General features: G+C 36.6%; 12 protein-coding genes across 12 annotated transcripts; 4 read left to right on the top strand and 8 right to left on the bottom strand.

Annotated features, from left to right (window-relative positions):
* Positions 1–314: 314 nt before the first annotated feature.
* On the bottom strand, positions 315–899 carry AC631_02362 (uncharacterized protein; the record flags this gene model as incomplete). The annotated part of the gene is made up of 1 exon (XM_015611192.1): positions 315–899. The coding sequence occupies one exon, from the start codon at positions 897–899 to the stop codon at positions 315–317; it is 585 nt and encodes a 194-aa protein (XP_015468008.1).
* Positions 900–1,288: 389 nt separating this feature from the next.
* Positions 1,289–1,612, bottom strand: AC631_02361 (uncharacterized protein; the record flags this gene model as incomplete). Its single annotated transcript, XM_015611191.1, has 1 exon — positions 1,289–1,612. The coding sequence occupies one exon, from the start codon at positions 1,610–1,612 to the stop codon at positions 1,289–1,291; it is 324 nt and encodes a 107-aa protein (XP_015468007.1).
* Positions 1,613–1,877: 265 nt separating this feature from the next.
* Positions 1,878–3,454, top strand: AC631_02360 (serine/threonine protein kinase; the record flags this gene model as incomplete). Its single annotated transcript, XM_015611190.1, has 2 exons — positions 1,878–2,654; positions 2,717–3,454. 2 exons carry the CDS (start codon positions 1,878–1,880, stop codon positions 3,452–3,454), a joined length of 1,515 nt encoding a protein of 504 aa, XP_015468006.1.
* Positions 3,455–3,570: 116 nt separating this feature from the next.
* Positions 3,571–4,992, top strand: AC631_02359 (uncharacterized protein; the record flags this gene model as incomplete). The annotated part of the gene is made up of 1 exon (XM_015611189.1): positions 3,571–4,992. One exon carries the CDS (start codon positions 3,571–3,573, stop codon positions 4,990–4,992), a length of 1,422 nt encoding a protein of 473 aa, XP_015468005.1.
* A 41-nt stretch (positions 4,993–5,033) lies between these two features.
* AC631_02358 (uncharacterized protein) lies at positions 5,034–6,002 on the bottom strand (the record flags this gene model as incomplete). Its single annotated transcript, XM_015611188.1, has 1 exon — positions 5,034–6,002. One exon carries the CDS (start codon positions 6,000–6,002, stop codon positions 5,034–5,036), a length of 969 nt encoding a protein of 322 aa, XP_015468004.1.
* Positions 6,003–6,132: 130 nt separating this feature from the next.
* Positions 6,133–7,101, top strand: MED4 (Med4p; the record flags this gene model as incomplete). Its single annotated transcript, XM_015611187.1, has 1 exon — positions 6,133–7,101. One exon carries the CDS (start codon positions 6,133–6,135, stop codon positions 7,099–7,101), a length of 969 nt encoding a protein of 322 aa, XP_015468003.1.
* A 52-nt stretch (positions 7,102–7,153) lies between these two features.
* HEM15 (ferrochelatase) lies at positions 7,154–8,326 on the bottom strand (the record flags this gene model as incomplete). Its single annotated transcript, XM_015611186.1, has 1 exon — positions 7,154–8,326. The coding sequence occupies one exon, from the start codon at positions 8,324–8,326 to the stop codon at positions 7,154–7,156; it is 1,173 nt and encodes a 390-aa protein (XP_015468002.1).
* A 206-nt stretch (positions 8,327–8,532) lies between these two features.
* Positions 8,533–10,062, bottom strand: LPT1 (lysophospholipid acyltransferase; the record flags this gene model as incomplete). Its single annotated transcript, XM_015611185.1, has 1 exon — positions 8,533–10,062. One exon carries the CDS (start codon positions 10,060–10,062, stop codon positions 8,533–8,535), a length of 1,530 nt encoding a protein of 509 aa, XP_015468001.1.
* A 447-nt stretch (positions 10,063–10,509) lies between these two features.
* AC631_02354 (uncharacterized protein) lies at positions 10,510–12,288 on the bottom strand (the record flags this gene model as incomplete). The annotated part of the gene is made up of 1 exon (XM_015611184.1): positions 10,510–12,288. One exon carries the CDS (start codon positions 12,286–12,288, stop codon positions 10,510–10,512), a length of 1,779 nt encoding a protein of 592 aa, XP_015468000.1.
* A 19-nt stretch (positions 12,289–12,307) lies between these two features.
* AC631_02353 (uncharacterized protein) lies at positions 12,308–14,020 on the bottom strand (the record flags this gene model as incomplete). The annotated part of the gene is made up of 1 exon (XM_015611183.1): positions 12,308–14,020. One exon carries the CDS (start codon positions 14,018–14,020, stop codon positions 12,308–12,310), a length of 1,713 nt encoding a protein of 570 aa, XP_015467999.1.
* A 223-nt stretch (positions 14,021–14,243) lies between these two features.
* On the bottom strand, positions 14,244–15,812 carry TAF4 (Taf4p; the record flags this gene model as incomplete). The annotated part of the gene is made up of 1 exon (XM_015611182.1): positions 14,244–15,812. The coding sequence occupies one exon, from the start codon at positions 15,810–15,812 to the stop codon at positions 14,244–14,246; it is 1,569 nt and encodes a 522-aa protein (XP_015467998.1).
* Positions 15,813–16,050: 238 nt separating this feature from the next.
* RCL1 (rRNA-processing endoribonuclease) lies at positions 16,051–17,169 on the top strand (the record flags this gene model as incomplete). Its single annotated transcript, XM_015611181.1, has 1 exon — positions 16,051–17,169. One exon carries the CDS (start codon positions 16,051–16,053, stop codon positions 17,167–17,169), a length of 1,119 nt encoding a protein of 372 aa, XP_015467997.1.
* Between the last annotated feature and the right edge of the window lie 30 nt (positions 17,170–17,199).

The following is a 17,199-nucleotide window of genomic DNA, read 5'->3' as shown; positions in this document are numbered from 1 at the left end:
CGTGATAATTTTCGATATAGTGAAATAATCTCTACAATAGTATCTCTACAATACAAATAACTAACAATGTATGATTCAAATGTATCAAATATATAGGGTAACCATTGAAAAGTGGAATGGCTAGCATATGTAGTTGATGGATTATGCGGTAAACTAATAATGATAACCAAAATCAGAGAAACATCTGTTGAGTACGAATTTAACAGAATATGCGTTAATGTAAATACCAGGGATGTATAAGTATAATTACATCAGCATTAATGGGGTACGACCAAAGTTTATAAGTTCAATTGCTCAACGAGGGTTCATTGAGTCTAATCTCTAAGAAAATCTGCGTTAGCTTGTTCATAAGCCTTCTTGTTTTCCTGGATTTGGTTGTCATTAGCTAAGAATCCAAGCTCCTCTTCAGCAGTGGTGTCTGGCTTAACTCTGTAGAAATATTCATCTTCTTTACTACCAGCACCCAAATCCTTTGCCAAACCACCAAATGGATATGATCTAGGCATGGCTGGCTTGGCAGGGTTTAATTCAAAGTACCATATAGCAGTACCAAACCCAATGATGAGTGAAAAAAATATACCGTTATGCTTGAGAGCAGTCTTGTCGGATACAAATTGGAAATAGTCTGGAGACCAAATATCATAGTAATCTTCTTCAATATTTAATGGGTCATTGATGTTTCTTCTATTTTGTTGGTCATCATACTTAACATATGGGTCTTTGTCTTGTGCTAAAACTGGCTTGACATTATCGTAGTCTGCTATTTCTGGACGACTTGGGTCAGTCAACTTGATAACTCTGCCAGTGCTATGGTCAGTGATTGTGTTCTTTGTAGTCAAGCATCTGACACTTCTGCGGGAAATGCATCTGGAGGCATTTAAACCGATTCTAGAGAGCATTTTCGTAGTCTTATTAGCCTGCTTTGCAATAAAGTTGTTATACTAAATAGAACTGTTTAATGGTTCTTTGTTGTGAACCAATGAAACGAACGAGAAAAAATCCACCAGGATTATTAATTACATAATCTATTACATAAGCAATATAGATGAAGCTAATATATTGGTCCCATATGTTGTATGATGGCTACAAGGGGAGGAATTATCTATCGTGTATTGGAAGTCCTATTATCGGAAACATGGAGTTCTAGAAGTAGTAAATCCTGAAGTCCTGAAAAAATGTTGTTATGGTATGTGGGACATGCGATGCTGAAGCATCATGTCTAGCTATCCCACGTCTTAACATGTAGACACATCCAGGTGGACATGTATGTAATATGCGATCGTATTGCTTAATTCTTGGATGCTTGAGCTTCACCGAACTTGAGCTCCTTCATAGGCGACTTTTCTGAATCGGCAAACGCATACAATCCTTCGTAGCCACTAAGACCTGAAGAGGTGTATTTGATGGCATATCCAACAACCAAGTATAATGGAATAAAAGCAAGAAGAACGGAACTGTTACGCATCGTCCAGTAAGTGTGCACTGGAGGTGGGTTTATGTTGAAGTTATATTTGTTATTGAAAGCAGACTTGGTGGAAGCACTAGTTGTAGCTTGCGATTGGAATCTCTTGGACATTAAGGACCCATTGTTTTTCACAATTCTCGAAAACATCTTCAATATATAGTATGATCAACAAAACGATGCTTGTATACTTAACTAGATATCTCTTCTACTAGTCGTTTATACCAATCAGAAGTGAAATTTATGAGGATTACATCGGTAAACACACGTCACACAAAAAGTCGTCCCGACATTTTAATTAAACGACATTTGTATATTTTTGGCTGCCAAAAAGCTAAGCTAACCGCTAACTATTATAATCATGTCTTCTTGAAACAGTGGAAATAAGGATATAAACAACCAAAATATAAGAGAAATGGAAGATATAACTGGAGCTTTAGAATTAGTTAGCATACAAGAAGATTTAAGAAACTCCTTTGTGGAAGATAACAAGAGTATAATATTCTGTGGAAGTCTAGCGCCAGAAAGTACATCGTATTCTATGGCAAAATATGAAAGCAGTTCAATAAATATAGAAGTAAATGCATTTATGAATAAGACTAAAGAGATCATAAGCGAAATTAAGCCTATAGAAGAGTCTACTAGAAACAAAAGAAATGAGAAGATTGATGACGATAGATGTTTGATACCTATACGCATTGGAGAAATGCTTACCGGTGGAAGAGCAGAGAAGGCCTGTAGAATGATTCTCCAACATTCAACTGTATCACTGGTGCACTTCATGATCTGGGGAATAAAGTTCGATGCTGATAGTGCACCATTAGTGTACTTACGTGATTTATCGCTCAATGGAATGTTGGTGAATGGTCAGACCATAGGGCGAAACCTGACAGTTCTTCTCTACGATGGAGATATCATTGAAGTGAGATGTGTAGCAGTCTTTCTGTTTCGAGATTTTGAATGTTCGCAATATCTGCAACCTGCTAGAAGAGAAAGTACAATTAAGGATTGGACTATAAGCAGCAGGATCTTGGGCTCAGGCTCTTTCGGCTCAGTTTATGTGGCGAAGTACAAGAATGAGAAGATCAACTTTGCAGTTAAAGTAATAAAGGGGTTGAGCAATTCGAAGAATCTGCCCTTGCGACAGGAGCGGTTTAAAAATGAAGCAGAAATATTACTGCAAATAGACCACGTACGTACCATAACATTTTTTACAAGTCTAGTTTCTATTTTGAACTAAAACTAATAACATAGCCAAATATTATTAAAGTCCATGATACCATTTTACTTGATGATCATATCTACATATTTGAAGACTTGATTTGTGGAGGAGACTTATTTTCTTATCTTATAAAAGGAAATTGCCTTAAGGCAATTCCCGAAAACGAGGTAATTCTTATAGTGTTCCAACTATTACAAGCCTTAGACTATTTGCACAATCATCTTCAGGTAATTCATCGAGATTTGAAATTGGATAATGTTTTGCTTAAAGCTCCAATACCCTGTACAAAAATTATCCTTTGCGACTTTGGTATTGCTAAATCATTACAACGCTTAAATCAACGAACAAAGACAATAGTTGGTACTGTCGAATACAGTGCACCGGAGATATTTACGCTTGATAAGAGACTACATGAATCTAATAACATACACTCATTCGCAAAAACATGGCTTAAAGGTGAGGGATACGACTATAAATGTGACACTTGGTCACTCGGCGTTATGATTCATATTATGCTTTCTGGTATTTCACCATTTTACAGCGATGGGGATGAAATAGGCATGGTAAAGAGTGCTAAATTGGGTAAACTTAATTTTGAACAACATCAATGGCGAAATGTAAGTCCTGCCGCAAAAGATTTCATTAAAAAATTAGTGGAAGTAGAACCCATTAAAAGATATAATATCAAAGAATGTATGAAACATGAATGGATTTCAAAACGTCACCTCCAACTAAAGCAAATTTATGAATCCAAAATATTATGCCAGTAGGAGATATAATGATAAGCTGTAATTATATACTTCTTTTAGGTCCTGCATATAACAAAACACATCTATTAAAAATATGATATATCACACAACATTAACCATCGGTAGAGTTATAGCAAATGTCACATTATAATTCAGGTGGAGGATATAGGTCAAGAGGTGGAGGTTCATCATACCAGTCTCAGCGAGATTATCGCCAGTATAATAACGGCGGTGGAAACCGCTATAGTAGTGGCGGATACGCTAATTACAATAAATATAACACCAATCAATACCAATCACAAGTACAACAAAGGAAGCCATACAACAGGAGTAACAATTATCAAGATTATCCACCTAGAAATAACTATCAGAACTCGTATGATCAGGGTAATTACTCATCGGAAAACCAAAACCAATTATGGATGGGCGATTTAGATCCATCGTGGGATGAAAATGCTATAAAGAAGATATGGTCCGCATTTGGAGAGACTCCTGTGGCAGTCAAGATAATTAGAGATAAATTTGATTCTACCAACTCTAAGACTAATGCTGGCTATTGCTTTGTATCTTTTGCGAACCAGAAAGCGGTTTCAACCGCAGTTTTGAAGAATGGCCTACAAATACCAGGATCTACAAAAGTTTTCAAATTGAACTGGGCAAGTGGTGGATCTTCAGCTCCTCAGGAAAATAGCTTCAAATCAGCGGGCAAGCCGCACATCGATTATTCGATTTTTGTAGGAGACTTAGGATCTGATGTAACAGAGCCAATGCTATTTGAATGTTTCAATAAAGTTTACCCTAACCAAGTTAAACAGGCAAAAATCATGTTTGATCCTGTTACCAAGTTATCGAAGGGATTTGGATTTGTTCGATTCAACACCAGTTTTACACAACAAAAAGCTTTGAATGAAATGAATGGTGCTATTGCAGGAAACAGACCAATACGGGTTGGTATGGCGGCAGGTAGCAGTAACAACGCGGTGGGACAGGATTTAACGTCTAAAACTGAAACACCGGTCCCGTCCAATATCCAGATAGTTCAATCACAACCAACATTGAACGCGCACACAGATCCAGATAATACCACTATAATAATAAAAGGATTGTCATCAAAATTTAGCGAATACGAATTATGCTTACATTTCATAGCCTTTGGAAACATCGTGTATTGTAAATTAGCGTCAGATTTCAATTCCGGTATTATAAAATACTTTCTCCGATCGTCTGCTGAAACTGCTTTATTATTTATGCATGGAAGTATAGTTAATGATTGCAGAATAGTAGTAAATTGGGGTAAGAGTGACGATGCAGAACTGTCCAAGATCAATTTTATGCCAAATGATTCAAAGACATACAACAAAGCATCGCCTGCTCCTTTACATTATGGATTATTTTCTCAACATAATATAAGATTCGATAAATTGTCCAAGGAACAAGCTCTTGAAGTTCGCCAGAATATACTAGAAGAGAGCGAACCAATCTCTACGAATAAACTCAATGATATATATGTTAGTGGCAAATTACAGAGAGATGAACTACTTGATTCCGCAGCATTTTAATCGAATAAATATATATATAAACATGTGCATCTAATAAAATATTATAGATCTAAATGATCTTCTTCGTACACACCTGGACAATTTTCAATTAAGTCTCCCTGATTCTTATATGTGAACCCACAGTAAAAACAATAATTATAATTATCCCTCATATAGTTTAATAGTTTCTCTAGTTTATCCAAGGGTTCAGAAAGTAGATATAGCTCATATTCTTTATCAGTTTCTTCTTTATTCGAAGTTGCCGGTTGTCCGGATACAGACTCTTTATCTTCATCTATTCTTATAACTTTTTGTTTAAACATCTTAGCCAGATCCTTTTCTATCATATCTATTACATAGGGCCTCCAGAGTATGTTGACTTCTTGAGGTTTGAAAATTTCTTTATCGTTGTAATACTCTTCAGAATCCCCGCTCAATTCGAAGCAAAGCTTCATGGCCTTATTCGTTATTAATCCAATCTTACTATTTTCTTTTGATTTTTGAATACGCTCTCTATACTCCAGGACATCTACTTTGGCTTGCGGTTCCAATTGATTATTTTTATTGGATGCTCCTACTCCTAACCTATTTGTTTTGATCTGTACATCTATAGGTTTTGTCAATACCCTCTTATCCATTTTACTACTACCCAACGAGTCTCCAACCTTGAATCCCATCTTTTCCATGATACTGAGACCAATCGACTTTTTTGCAAATTTATCAGTGAATAATGACTGCTTTAAAGCTTCTTCCCGTTTGAACTGTTGAACTTCATCATATTTCATTCCTTCAAACCTTCTCGGGTTAGGTTCATCATCACCGTCTTTCCCATCATTCTTCGCTGAATACTTCATATAATCCTCTTCTCCATCCTGTTCAGTTTCACACCCATGTTTATGACTATCACTATTTTTTATTGCATCGAAGATAGGTGGTATTTTCTTGCGCTTAGTATTCACAGATTTATGGTATTCAGAATCAGAATCAGAATCAGAAGAGCTACCAAAGACGTTTGCCTTCCTCTTAATCATTCTAAATTTTATTATTCAGGTAAAAGACATTTTATACTGCCAATTTTGTGACACTATGGAACCAAAATATATATTAAGATCGTACTACAATTCTAATGCTTAATCATTAAAATTATTATAGTCCAAAGATATGATACCACACAGGAAAAACGATTCATCATTCCTATCAGTTCCAGTTTCTCGGGTGGGCTCTACACAAAGACTAAATCAATTGGCATCTCATGGTGTTACTAATGGTAGCCCCAATTCTTATAATTCCATTCCGTCTACACCCAATGCATATGTTTCCTCCTCGTTGAATCCTACGAAAGGAATATCAACAGGACCAGAAACATCCAATCAAATAATAACGAAAGAAGATAGGGATGTGTTTGAGAAATTATCTATAGTTGAGAAAGTAAACGAATTCGAACAAAATTTAACAAACCTTTCCTTTAAAGTTTCTTCTTTTAAGGAAGATGAGTTAGCTCTGTTGATCGGCAATTTGATCGAGTTGAATGATGTTATATGCTCCGAGATAGGAGAATTAGAAAAACACCGAGATCTAGGCACAAACATTAAAAGTCTTAAAGACAAGCAAGCTCATTTAGATAATAGTTCTAAAATCATATTGAAAGAATTAATATCATATCGAAATGACTTAAAAAAGTTGCCACGATTACCTTCGAATAAAAATAAATCTTCAATATTTCCATCTCCGAATGATAGTAAAGTCGATGTAAATGAGGTTTTAAAATATGCACTGAAGCTTTCTAAATTTACCAAAGCACCACCTACAGTTGCGAATTTACCCTTTCAAATACACCCTAATAATTACGTATGGCCTGCAGAAGATGCTTTGCGAAGAGGTATGTTGGCTATGAGTTCAATCAGAGTAGATGATATCATCAAAGCAGAGTTAGGAGAAGACTCAGTGGAAGTGAAAGAAGAAGCTGTAAAGAAGACAGAAGACAGTAAAGTTGAAAGTAGAACCAATTCACCAGCTGCAGAACGTAGAGGTTCTTTTGTAGAACACACGGGTGAACCGAAAAAACAGGAAGGCCATGGTGCTCTAGATTTAGACTTGTTCGATCCTGACGAGGAAGATTTTTCAGACTAATGTACCATTTCTGTGCATATTATGTATTTGATATATATTTATAAGATATAAGTCATTGTGACTTGGAATGATCTCCGAACAACTCACTTGGGTGTTTGAATGTACCAGTTGCGTTTTCCCCTCCTAATATACAATCCAATTCTAATTGATTCGAATATATTTGACCCGACTTTAAATGTTCTTGTACTAAATCGGCAAGTCCTTCGATAAATTCTTCGTTACCGTTCAAAGATTCAGCCCTTTTAACCTTTTCTGGATTTTTACATTCCTCTTTTAATTCAATATCTAATTCGTGTAATGTTTCAATATGGTCAGAGGTAAACGCAACAGGGACCAATACTATCCCTTTGACATCTTCATTCTTCTCTAATTTTTCAACAATCTTAGCAGTTTGACCTCCCAACCACGGTTTTGGACCTACTTGGGATTGCCATACTAAACGATACGGATTCTTGAATTTAAGATTTTCCATAATTGCATAAACAGTGCTTGCAACTTCAGCTGGATACGAGTCTCCCCTGTTGACAATTTCCATTGGTAAAGAGTGAGCTGAAAACATAATTATAACTTTATCTCTATCTTGCTCAGGAAACTCTTGCAATTTGTCATTTATATGCTTGCTGAAAGCATTAATGAAGCCTTTATGTTTTGGCCACCTGTCAATAAAAGACCAATTAATTGAGCGATTGCTATCAAGTTCCAAAGTCTTTCTGTATAATTCATTCATAGAAGATCCTGAAGTTGAATACGAGAACTGTGGGTATTGAGAGAAAGCAACAGCTCTCTTAACGCCATCATTCATCATTTCCTTCAATGTATGTTCAGTCAATGGGTCGGCATAACGGAATGCCACGTATGGTTTATGAGGAGCTGTCTCCGGGTTCGATTTATCCAATATCTCACATACCTTCTTACATTGATATTCAGACCAATATCTAATTGGTGATCCACCACCAATATCATCATAATTCTTTTCAATAGATGGCGTACGACGTTTTGCAATAAATTTAGCTAGAATTTTTTGAAAGTATCCTAGCGGAATCAAATCCTGGTCAGAAAATAATCTGAATAAAAAGTCATATGTGTCTTTAGTTTTTGAAGGACCTCCCATATTCATGAACACAATTCCTGTAGGTGATCTTGTGCCACCATTAGTAGAAAGAGAACATCTGAACCAATTACTTGATTTTCGAAGAACGCTAATCCTACGTGATCTTAATAACATCGTAAGATAGTATTCTTAAAGTATATACAGATTCTAGGTATCTTATGTATGATTTTCCAAGTAAGAAAAGTTGTAGAATGAATTCATGTGAAATATTGGAAACTATCATAATGGAGAAGAATTACACAAAATACACGGAACGAGGAAACAGAATGAGGCGATTTACATATTATGGTTTAAAAAAGCCCATGCATGACTTCAAATCATTAGGGTTGCTTCTTGGATAACAAGTCCTCTTTCTTGACATGGAAAATTTCATTAATCTCGTTGGTGAAATTACTGTATGCATCTTTCAAGCCATCGAAATCATCATCTTTAAGATTTGAAAGGCGTCCTCTAAATGAAGTCCATACTTCGCTTAATTCTTTCAAATCTTCATCTATATCCTCTTGGTCTATAGATTCCAAGATATCAATAGGCGGTAATCCTAATGCAGGGCTTCTCAATCTATCATCTCTCTTCTCTAAAATCGTATATACGACGTCTTTAGCTTTAGCTGTTTCTTCTTGAGATAACTTAAGTTCAGGACGAATAAACTTCTCATCTTTCTTGATTGAATCGTGACGAGACATACACCACGCAATGATGGATTTGCTGTAAGGTCCCTTAAATGCAAATATAGTTATGAAAGTAGCAATTTGGACATAAAAGTGGACAGTCAGCCAACAGTAAAGTGATTGCTTGAAGTCCAAAATCATAAAAGGTTGAACAATAAAGCCGAATGCTAATTGTGTACAAATGTAACACACCAAGTCATATATCTTTTTGGTGGGTTTAGGAGTGGCACCATCTGATTGAAGGAACATAGGACGGAAGTTGCGACGGTAAATTTTACCTATTGTCTGTAAGAATGCTCCCATAACAAAGGTTAGATAATACCCTGGTCTGGTTCCATGCCAAAAGGCACTTGTTAAAAAGGTAAAAAGGGTGCTTTTAAAGCCAGGCTTCTTGCCTTTCTTTGCGATTCTTTTATGAACATAATGCTTTAACCATTTATTAGTATTCATATTCCATGACTCTAAGCATACATGGCAATTTTGGCCTGTTTCAAATTTATATGGATCTATATTTTGTACACGATTCCACTTGAATGAATCAGTCACAGAATCATATCCATTATAGCCTATACCACATTGAATGCATGCACCTTCAGCAATTAACCAAATAGTATAATAGGGTAACCTATGGTTAAATCCTAAAACCCACAAATAAAATATACGGTATATGAATCCATGTTCTTTAACAAAGTTACCGTCTAATACGTAGTCAAGGCTCACATACTTGCCCAAGAAAAGTAAAATTACTGCCCAAAAAGCACCTTGTAGAGTCTTCTTAAGTGCTGGGATACCACTTCTTGGGATTCTACGCTTATGTCTCTTCCCTGGACGTTTCGAATCTGGTACATCATCGAATAAAGTGGAGTGAATAAATTTGTCATAATCAGCAAAATCAAACGCTGGCCCAGTTAACAATGAAGCATAGAAGAAAACATAACCGAAGTATGATAGTAAATTTGGGTGCTTTTTAATTAGACGCTCTTTAGTAAATGAAGTTAATGTTTCTTTAGGTTGCTTAGCATCATATACGTTCCAGCCAAATGCAGACAATTTCATAACCAACACCATTTGAGCACCTGTTATATCAATTTTAGTAGGATCATACACCTGAAAGAATTGCTCATGGAAATGACTGTACGCTAAGTGTACCATCAAAAAGAGGAAATTGATCCACGGCATTGATGATGTTCTCACATACCTGGTAATAAAGTAACATCCCAACGATGAAATTAACAAAGTTTGCAATCCAGAATACAATTCTAATATACCGAAAATATAAAATGCAGAAACTGAAATGTTATATGCATTTTTCAAAGCATAATTGTGATCTGGTAACCTTTTGAAGATAACGCTAAATGGAAACGAGAGCAATGTGCATAGCAAGATTTTCAATTGTGAATCAGCCAAACCCGTCACTTCCAGAAACTGTGTAATATAGCTTTGGAGGTACTGCGATATCATCTTTACCGCTCCAATAAGTTAAGCAATATAGTTTGAAACTAGACAAGAATACCGCTTAATATGTGTGGAATTTATAAACTCGTTACATTTTTTTTTTGTTTTGCATGTGCGGAGATGATTTAAAAATATGCCATTACTATATAAGTATAATATAGAGAATAAAAGTTACTGTCTCGCCAGGACCAAAGTGTAGCCACCTTCAAGAGCTTGACTAATACTTTCATTTTTATAAGGAATGGAGTTCAACACAAATGCAATATCATTCCATTGAGCTTCATTTTGGCATTTTAATAATCTAACTAATAATTTATCTGCCAATTGCTTTTGGTGTTTCTCTTTTTCTATGAAGCCAACTAAAAACTTAACAATACGTTTCATAGCATCCTTAGAAAGGCTATCGTCGTTCGATAAACCGCTGAAAATATCGATAAAACCGTTGTAGATGGCATTATCTTTAGTTGCCAACTCGGTAAAGAAAAGACGGCACATGTCACTGATACCTTGATCAGGATTTTCTAGACATTTGGCCATAGAGGATAATTGTCCCTTAACTTTAACTTGTCCCGCTAAGATTAAGAAAGTGACAGTCATAAGACATGTTCGTTGTACCATAATATTGCTATCAGTAAGACGACGATACAAGAAATCGGTATTTTCATCAACTAAATTGTTAAAACACACCGCCATATCGCCCAAACCCAAGACACAGTTACATCTGATGATTGGGTCCGGAGATTTTTCCATTATAGTAATTAATAACGGTAAGTTATCCTCACAATACTTGGAAGAAATGCACATGAGTTTGGCCATGCACAATACCGCTGATCTTTGTAATGATTCATTATCATACCTTTTATTATTCAGGCAAATTTCTCGAACTAAAGGCCCGAATTTTGAAAGTAAGGCACCTTCGCCATATAAAAGTTCTCTTTCTTTAATGTAAATCACAGCATCAGTGAAGTCATCTTCTGAAGTACCACCAATCATTTCCAATTCATTGTCATTATTCTCATTATCATTATTTTCAGATTCCTTATTCTTCGAGCTTTCAGCCTCATGCTTCTTCTTTTTAAATTGAGTCTCTAGCTTTTCTAAATGTACAATAGTCTTTATTGCAACATGTCCCACTATAAAGAGAAGTTGAGATAACGCAGTAACCTTTGATTCATTTTCAATTTTATCACCAAAGACCAGAATGCATTTCTCCTTAATTATGCTGGAGCAAACTTCATCTGGCTTGCTTGATGCTTGATAGACAGCGCCAATTGCTTGTTCAGCCACACTATACCATTCTGGATTATCACTGTATGATAGAAGTACTTCTTTCAACTTTTCGATGGCTTCATCTTCTCTTGCAATTTTGAATGAAACTATTTCTTTGTTCTTAGATACATGTGGCACTATTCTTTGCAATGCAATACATGAATACCTCGATAAAACCAAGTCATTTCTTCCTTTATCTCCTAAACCAATATTTAGTAAGGCATCTAAACCTCTGAGGACAATTTCATGATCTGCCAATGCTAGCATCCCCAAAATTATGATGGCTCCACGGCATTGCCTTTTTGAAAATTTAAGATTGTCGCTCTCAGAAGAGTTTTGATCTGCGAAGCTGTATATTTGCCAAAGGACGTTGATAACTTCTTGACTTATTAATTTTTCTTCGTACATGAAACAAAGTAACTTTTCCAAGGAAGCTAAATCAGCCACCGATGCCGCAAAAGTCAATTCAATTAAATTCTTTGCAATATGCGCAGCTTGCTGAGGAACTGAATATTCAGAAGGAGCAACTAAGAATAAGTCCTTATAACAGTCTACTAAATGAGATGAAATCGACTTACCTTCATCTGATGAACCTTTCATCCACACCAAGTGAAGCATTCGACGAATACCTAGACCAGCATTCTGAATATCATAAGCATCTGCAAGAACTAAGAAATCCATCGACTCCAAGACTTCGTTTCTATTTTCGAAAAAGTAATCTCGAAACAATATTGGTCCCAGTTTGTAAAATTTCAATAAATTCGACAGCATCTTGATAATATTGGACAGTAAGCTTCACTTTAACTAGAACATTTGTATCTGGTAAGTTCTGCTCTTGTTCCATCATAGAAGCATTTAACTCATCATGATCAATACTCGATTCGCTCTCGTTGGCATCCTCATTTTTGCCTTTGTTATTTACATCGTTTTCTTTATCATCGTCTTCCTTTTCGTCTATTTCCATTTTATCAGCGTTGTCTTCATCTTCTTCATCTTCTGAAATCTTATTTAGTCTCTTATTCTTTTCTGGTGCAACTGGAATGTATTTCTCTAATTCGGCTTCAGCTTCATCTAACTTAGATTTCCAGAACTCATAAGAAAGCTGCGTACCATGGACAGCAGAGAACGGATGAGTTAATACTAGTTTGGACATTAATTTGATAGAGTTCCTTCTGACTAAAGTACTCTTATCATCAAGTGACCTAACCGATAATGCAACGATTTGTTGCCTTCTTGCTGTGAATTTAACAGGCAAATTGCATATTTTAGTTAATGCTTGTATAGCTTTGGTTCTGACATACGGGTTTTGATCTAAAAATCTTTCTTGAAGTAAATCTAAGAGACCGTCTATCTGTTGATTACTGTTATGACTATCATTTCTTTCTGAAGATTCACCTATGACTTCTTGATTCTTGATGATATCTACTACAATATTACCGCATGTTTCGACAACTGAACATCTTAAGGTTTGGTTACTATTATCCAATAATTGAGCAATACATGACATTTGTTTTAAAATTAGCCTTGGACTCAGCTCAGATAATTTAATCAAGAATTCAGATATAGATTTAGGACCATTACTATCATTGGAATTGAACTCAATCTGAGAGATTTCACGAAGAACCTCTTCAGTTAACACATTATAGTCATACTGTTGATCCAAAATATGTAGCAACTCCGCCATATAACCTGGCAAATGGGTATAGTACATAAGAGATTGCAATACAGAATTTTGAATAACACTTGCGTGGCCATGGAATTTTACTAAAATTGCAATACTCTTAAACATGAGCATTTTGATTGAATTCACTTTCATTCTCTCCGGTACTTCCATCAAGTGAAACATGGGCCTTGTAAATAATTCAATGAACAAGTCTTTCTCTGGTGTGGTTACAAATATTTTGGATAAATCAATCTTGACAACGCTGCTTATAACATCTACTGCATCTTCGACTTGAGTACAGTTTGCTTTCCATTTAGTCATAGCTTGAGACCCAGAAGAGCTCTTCGATTTTGACCCACTCAAATGTGCTTGTCCATGGTCTTCTTTACCTAGATATATCAATAGCACAAATAATAAGTATCCAAATTTTTCTAAACACGCCTTGAAAGTATCGATCGAATCAACAAAATCCCCACTTTCAATACTGTTCGAGCATTGATGGCTAATCGTACTAAGAGACGATGTTATTAAATAGGCTAATTGCTTCTGATGCTTCAAATCAAGTGTCTTGTATCCATGTGTAAGTTCTATCAAGTCTTCTAGGAGCTCTGAGTTAAAATTTATAGATTCTGGATTGTTGGCTAAAGAATTTGTAACTGATTCTAATTTGGAATCAATGTCTGATATGTCAATGGAATAGTCTTTTTCCACATCAAAACTATTGAAGTAAGTAGACAAGTTAAACTCCATGATAGGTTGAATGTTTATTTCCTATATCTATCTATTACTTGCCTATGGTTTTTTCTAGAATCTATGTTTTGATGTTATGTTTACATTTTTAGTATCTCAGATCAAGTGCGCGTAGACAAATTTTGATGCTCAAAGCAAATTACATCAGTACAGAGAAGAACGAAATGATTTATTACCACAAATGAAGTGGATAGATATATTACAAGTATATATAACAAAAATGCTAATCTTTTAACTTAGCATATCCTTTCAAGACTGCTTTTTCTGTTCCCATTCTTTCGTCCTCTAATGCACCTAAAAGGTCTTTCATCGTAACGGAATTACCGGACCTTATTTCACGGAAACGTAACCCGTTATCACCTCTAACAGCAATGATAGAACTTTGTTTGTTTTTGCCATCTTTCTCAGTTGCAGCCTTACCATCATCACCGCCACCTGATCCAGCATTGGCAGTCATCCAAGAATACTTCTTACGGCCAGGGTTCATTGTCATCATGGCAGCAGTAGCATTGGCAGCTCTATGTAACGTTTCCTCGGCACCAGCCTTCCCATTTGCTGCGTCTCCGTTGGCAGGATCAGCACCATTATTTTCTAGGCCTAGAGCCATACGTTTTGAAACTCTTCTTTCTTCCATTTCTTTCTGTTTGGCAGCAAGATTTCTGAGTTCTTTAGAAAGCTCAGATCTCAGAGCAGGATTGGACGTGGAAGCTGAATTTGATGCAGACTTTTTATTCTTATTGGTGTTTGTAATTGTTGGTATTCCTCTCCTACGATGACGAGATAATATTATGGTTTTGGTGAGTATATTGGATAACCAATTCTCACAAGAAGCTGACATTAATTCAAGAAGTTCTGCATCCTGGTAAAAATTTTGCATAACGCCATTTTCTCTGGCTACTCTTTGCATGAATGCTGCCACATGATATGGATTGAATAATGACGTTTGTGCGAACCTCTGCCTAGGGGCCTGTTGTGCTGATGGAAACCTAGATGTTCTGTTTAAATGTTGTTGCATCAACAATTCTTCTTCGTGTTGAATATCGACCCCGGCGGCCGCCAATGCGTCATTTAATTTGGACGGATCATTGGTATGCAATTGCTCTTTATTACTAGTACTCGCGCTTGGAATTCTATCAATATTGGACGTATTCAACCCCTGTATTCCTTGGGGTTGAGGGGTAAGGTGGTTCATACGATTGGTGGATGGCATTTGCGAGTAACGATTCAAAATGTCCTGTTTGTTCACTAAATTATTAGCACCAAATTCTTGTTTTAAATTCGTTCCATCGTATGTAGGTCTCGAGGTGCCACCTACCGGTGTTTCTGATCTACTATTGGTCTTGGAAAGTGGTGTAGGCCTTGGCGTGTTATTCGGAGATGCCGACATGCTTGCTGAATTGGTAGTAGCAGAAATATTCGGCACCGACCCAGATCCATTCGGGGTGCCCACCTGTGATCCATTATTTGCGCCTGCCACCAGTTCAGAATCCAAAAAGTTCGTTGGTAAATTGTCAAAGTCTATGTCTAACGGGTCGCCTTCCTTTGGCAAAGTAGCATCGAAATTTTCAGCCCCTAATTCACCCTCTTGGCCATTATCGTTATATGGAGTTGAATTGCTCTCATTGCCACCAAATTCAGGAAGTGGGTCGTTGAAAATTGCGTTAAATTGGTCATCATGGCCGCCCAACTCCTCTGTCTTTTGTCTCTTATTTTGCATGTCATCGTTCTCATTCACCGCCGAATCCACGCTTCTTTTATGCGACAGCAGTTCTCCACCTGATACATCCGACATCCTTGATAATATATCTCTTTATGATGTCCTTGTCTAGTAAGCTATTATTGCCTGTACTGTTATTATCATTCAATTACACTTACCGGACGTGCGAAGTTCGATAAATGTCATCTGGAAGATCACGTGATCGAGCGATGATTTTTCATAAAAAAATTCATTTTGGTTGCATTATGGCCATACTGTTAGACGTATTTTATAAGAAATTTAGTTATATATCAAGATAATAAGCACATTGAAGATGTCTAGCATTAAAGCCAATGTTTCTACATTCGAGGGTCATCGTAATCTCAGGTTCCGCTTGATCCTTGCTACGTTAGCAGGTAAACCCATTAAAATAACGAAGATCAGGTCCGATGACATGAATCCAGGTCTAAAGGATTACGAGGTATCATTCCTCAGGCTATTAGAATCTGTTACAAATGGATCCCAAATTGAAATTTCCTACACGGGTACTACAGTTATCTATAAACCAGGTATAATCATAGGGGGACAAGTTACCCACAACTGCCCAACCACTAAGCCAATAGGATACTACTTGGAACCTATGTTGTATCTTGCACCATTTTCAAAGAAGAAGTTTTCTGTTGTATTCAAGGGGTTGACTGCTTCAGACAGAACTAAGGATGCGGGTATAGAGGCAATCAAATGGGGACTTTTGCCCTTGATGGAGAAGTTTGGAGTGAGAGAAGTATCATTGCACATTTTGAAGCGAGGCTCTCCGCCATTGGGTGGAGGTGAAGTCCACTTTATGTGTAACTCCTTAATTCCGCAACCATTGACTATGCATGCGCTTGAATCTCCAAAGATATCTGCAATCAGAGGTGTTGCTTATTGCACCCGTGTGTCTCCGTCAACGGTCAACAGAATCATTGACAGTGCGAGAAACATTTTGAGACCTACTGGAGTAGAAGTGAATATAACAGCCGATGCATGGAGAGGGGACAATTCTGGTAAGTCGCCTGGGTTTGGTGTTACTTTAGTTGCCGAGCTGAAAAAGGGATGGAGAATCTTAGCTGAAGGTGTTGGTTCATCGGGGACGCTTCCTGAAGACTTAGGAGAAAGAGTTGCATACGAATTACTCGATGAATTAACCAAGAGTTGTGTTATTGGGAGGAATCAAATTATGTTAAGTTTGTGTTACATGACCATTGGAAAGGAAGATGTTGGAAGATTAAAGTTGCATAAGAAGCAAATTGATGACAATTTTGTTTGGGCATTGCGTGATATCAAGAACGTATTTGGAACAGAAGCATTTTTGAAAGATGGTGCTGACGAGCCAGTTCCTGGTGAAGAAGACTACATGACGCTTTCACTTAAGGGTATTGGATTCACCAGTGCTTCTAAAAAGATAGCATAATCTTACTTCTATAAAATTTGTAATATAGAC

This window comes from Debaryomyces fabryi (assembly GCF_001447935.2).
Source record: "Debaryomyces fabryi strain CBS 789 chromosome Unknown contig00040, whole genome shotgun sequence".
NCBI classification, from domain to species: domain Eukaryota; kingdom Fungi; phylum Ascomycota; class Pichiomycetes; order Serinales; family Debaryomycetaceae; genus Debaryomyces; species Debaryomyces fabryi.
This window is presented reverse-complemented; position numbering and strand designations above follow the sequence as displayed.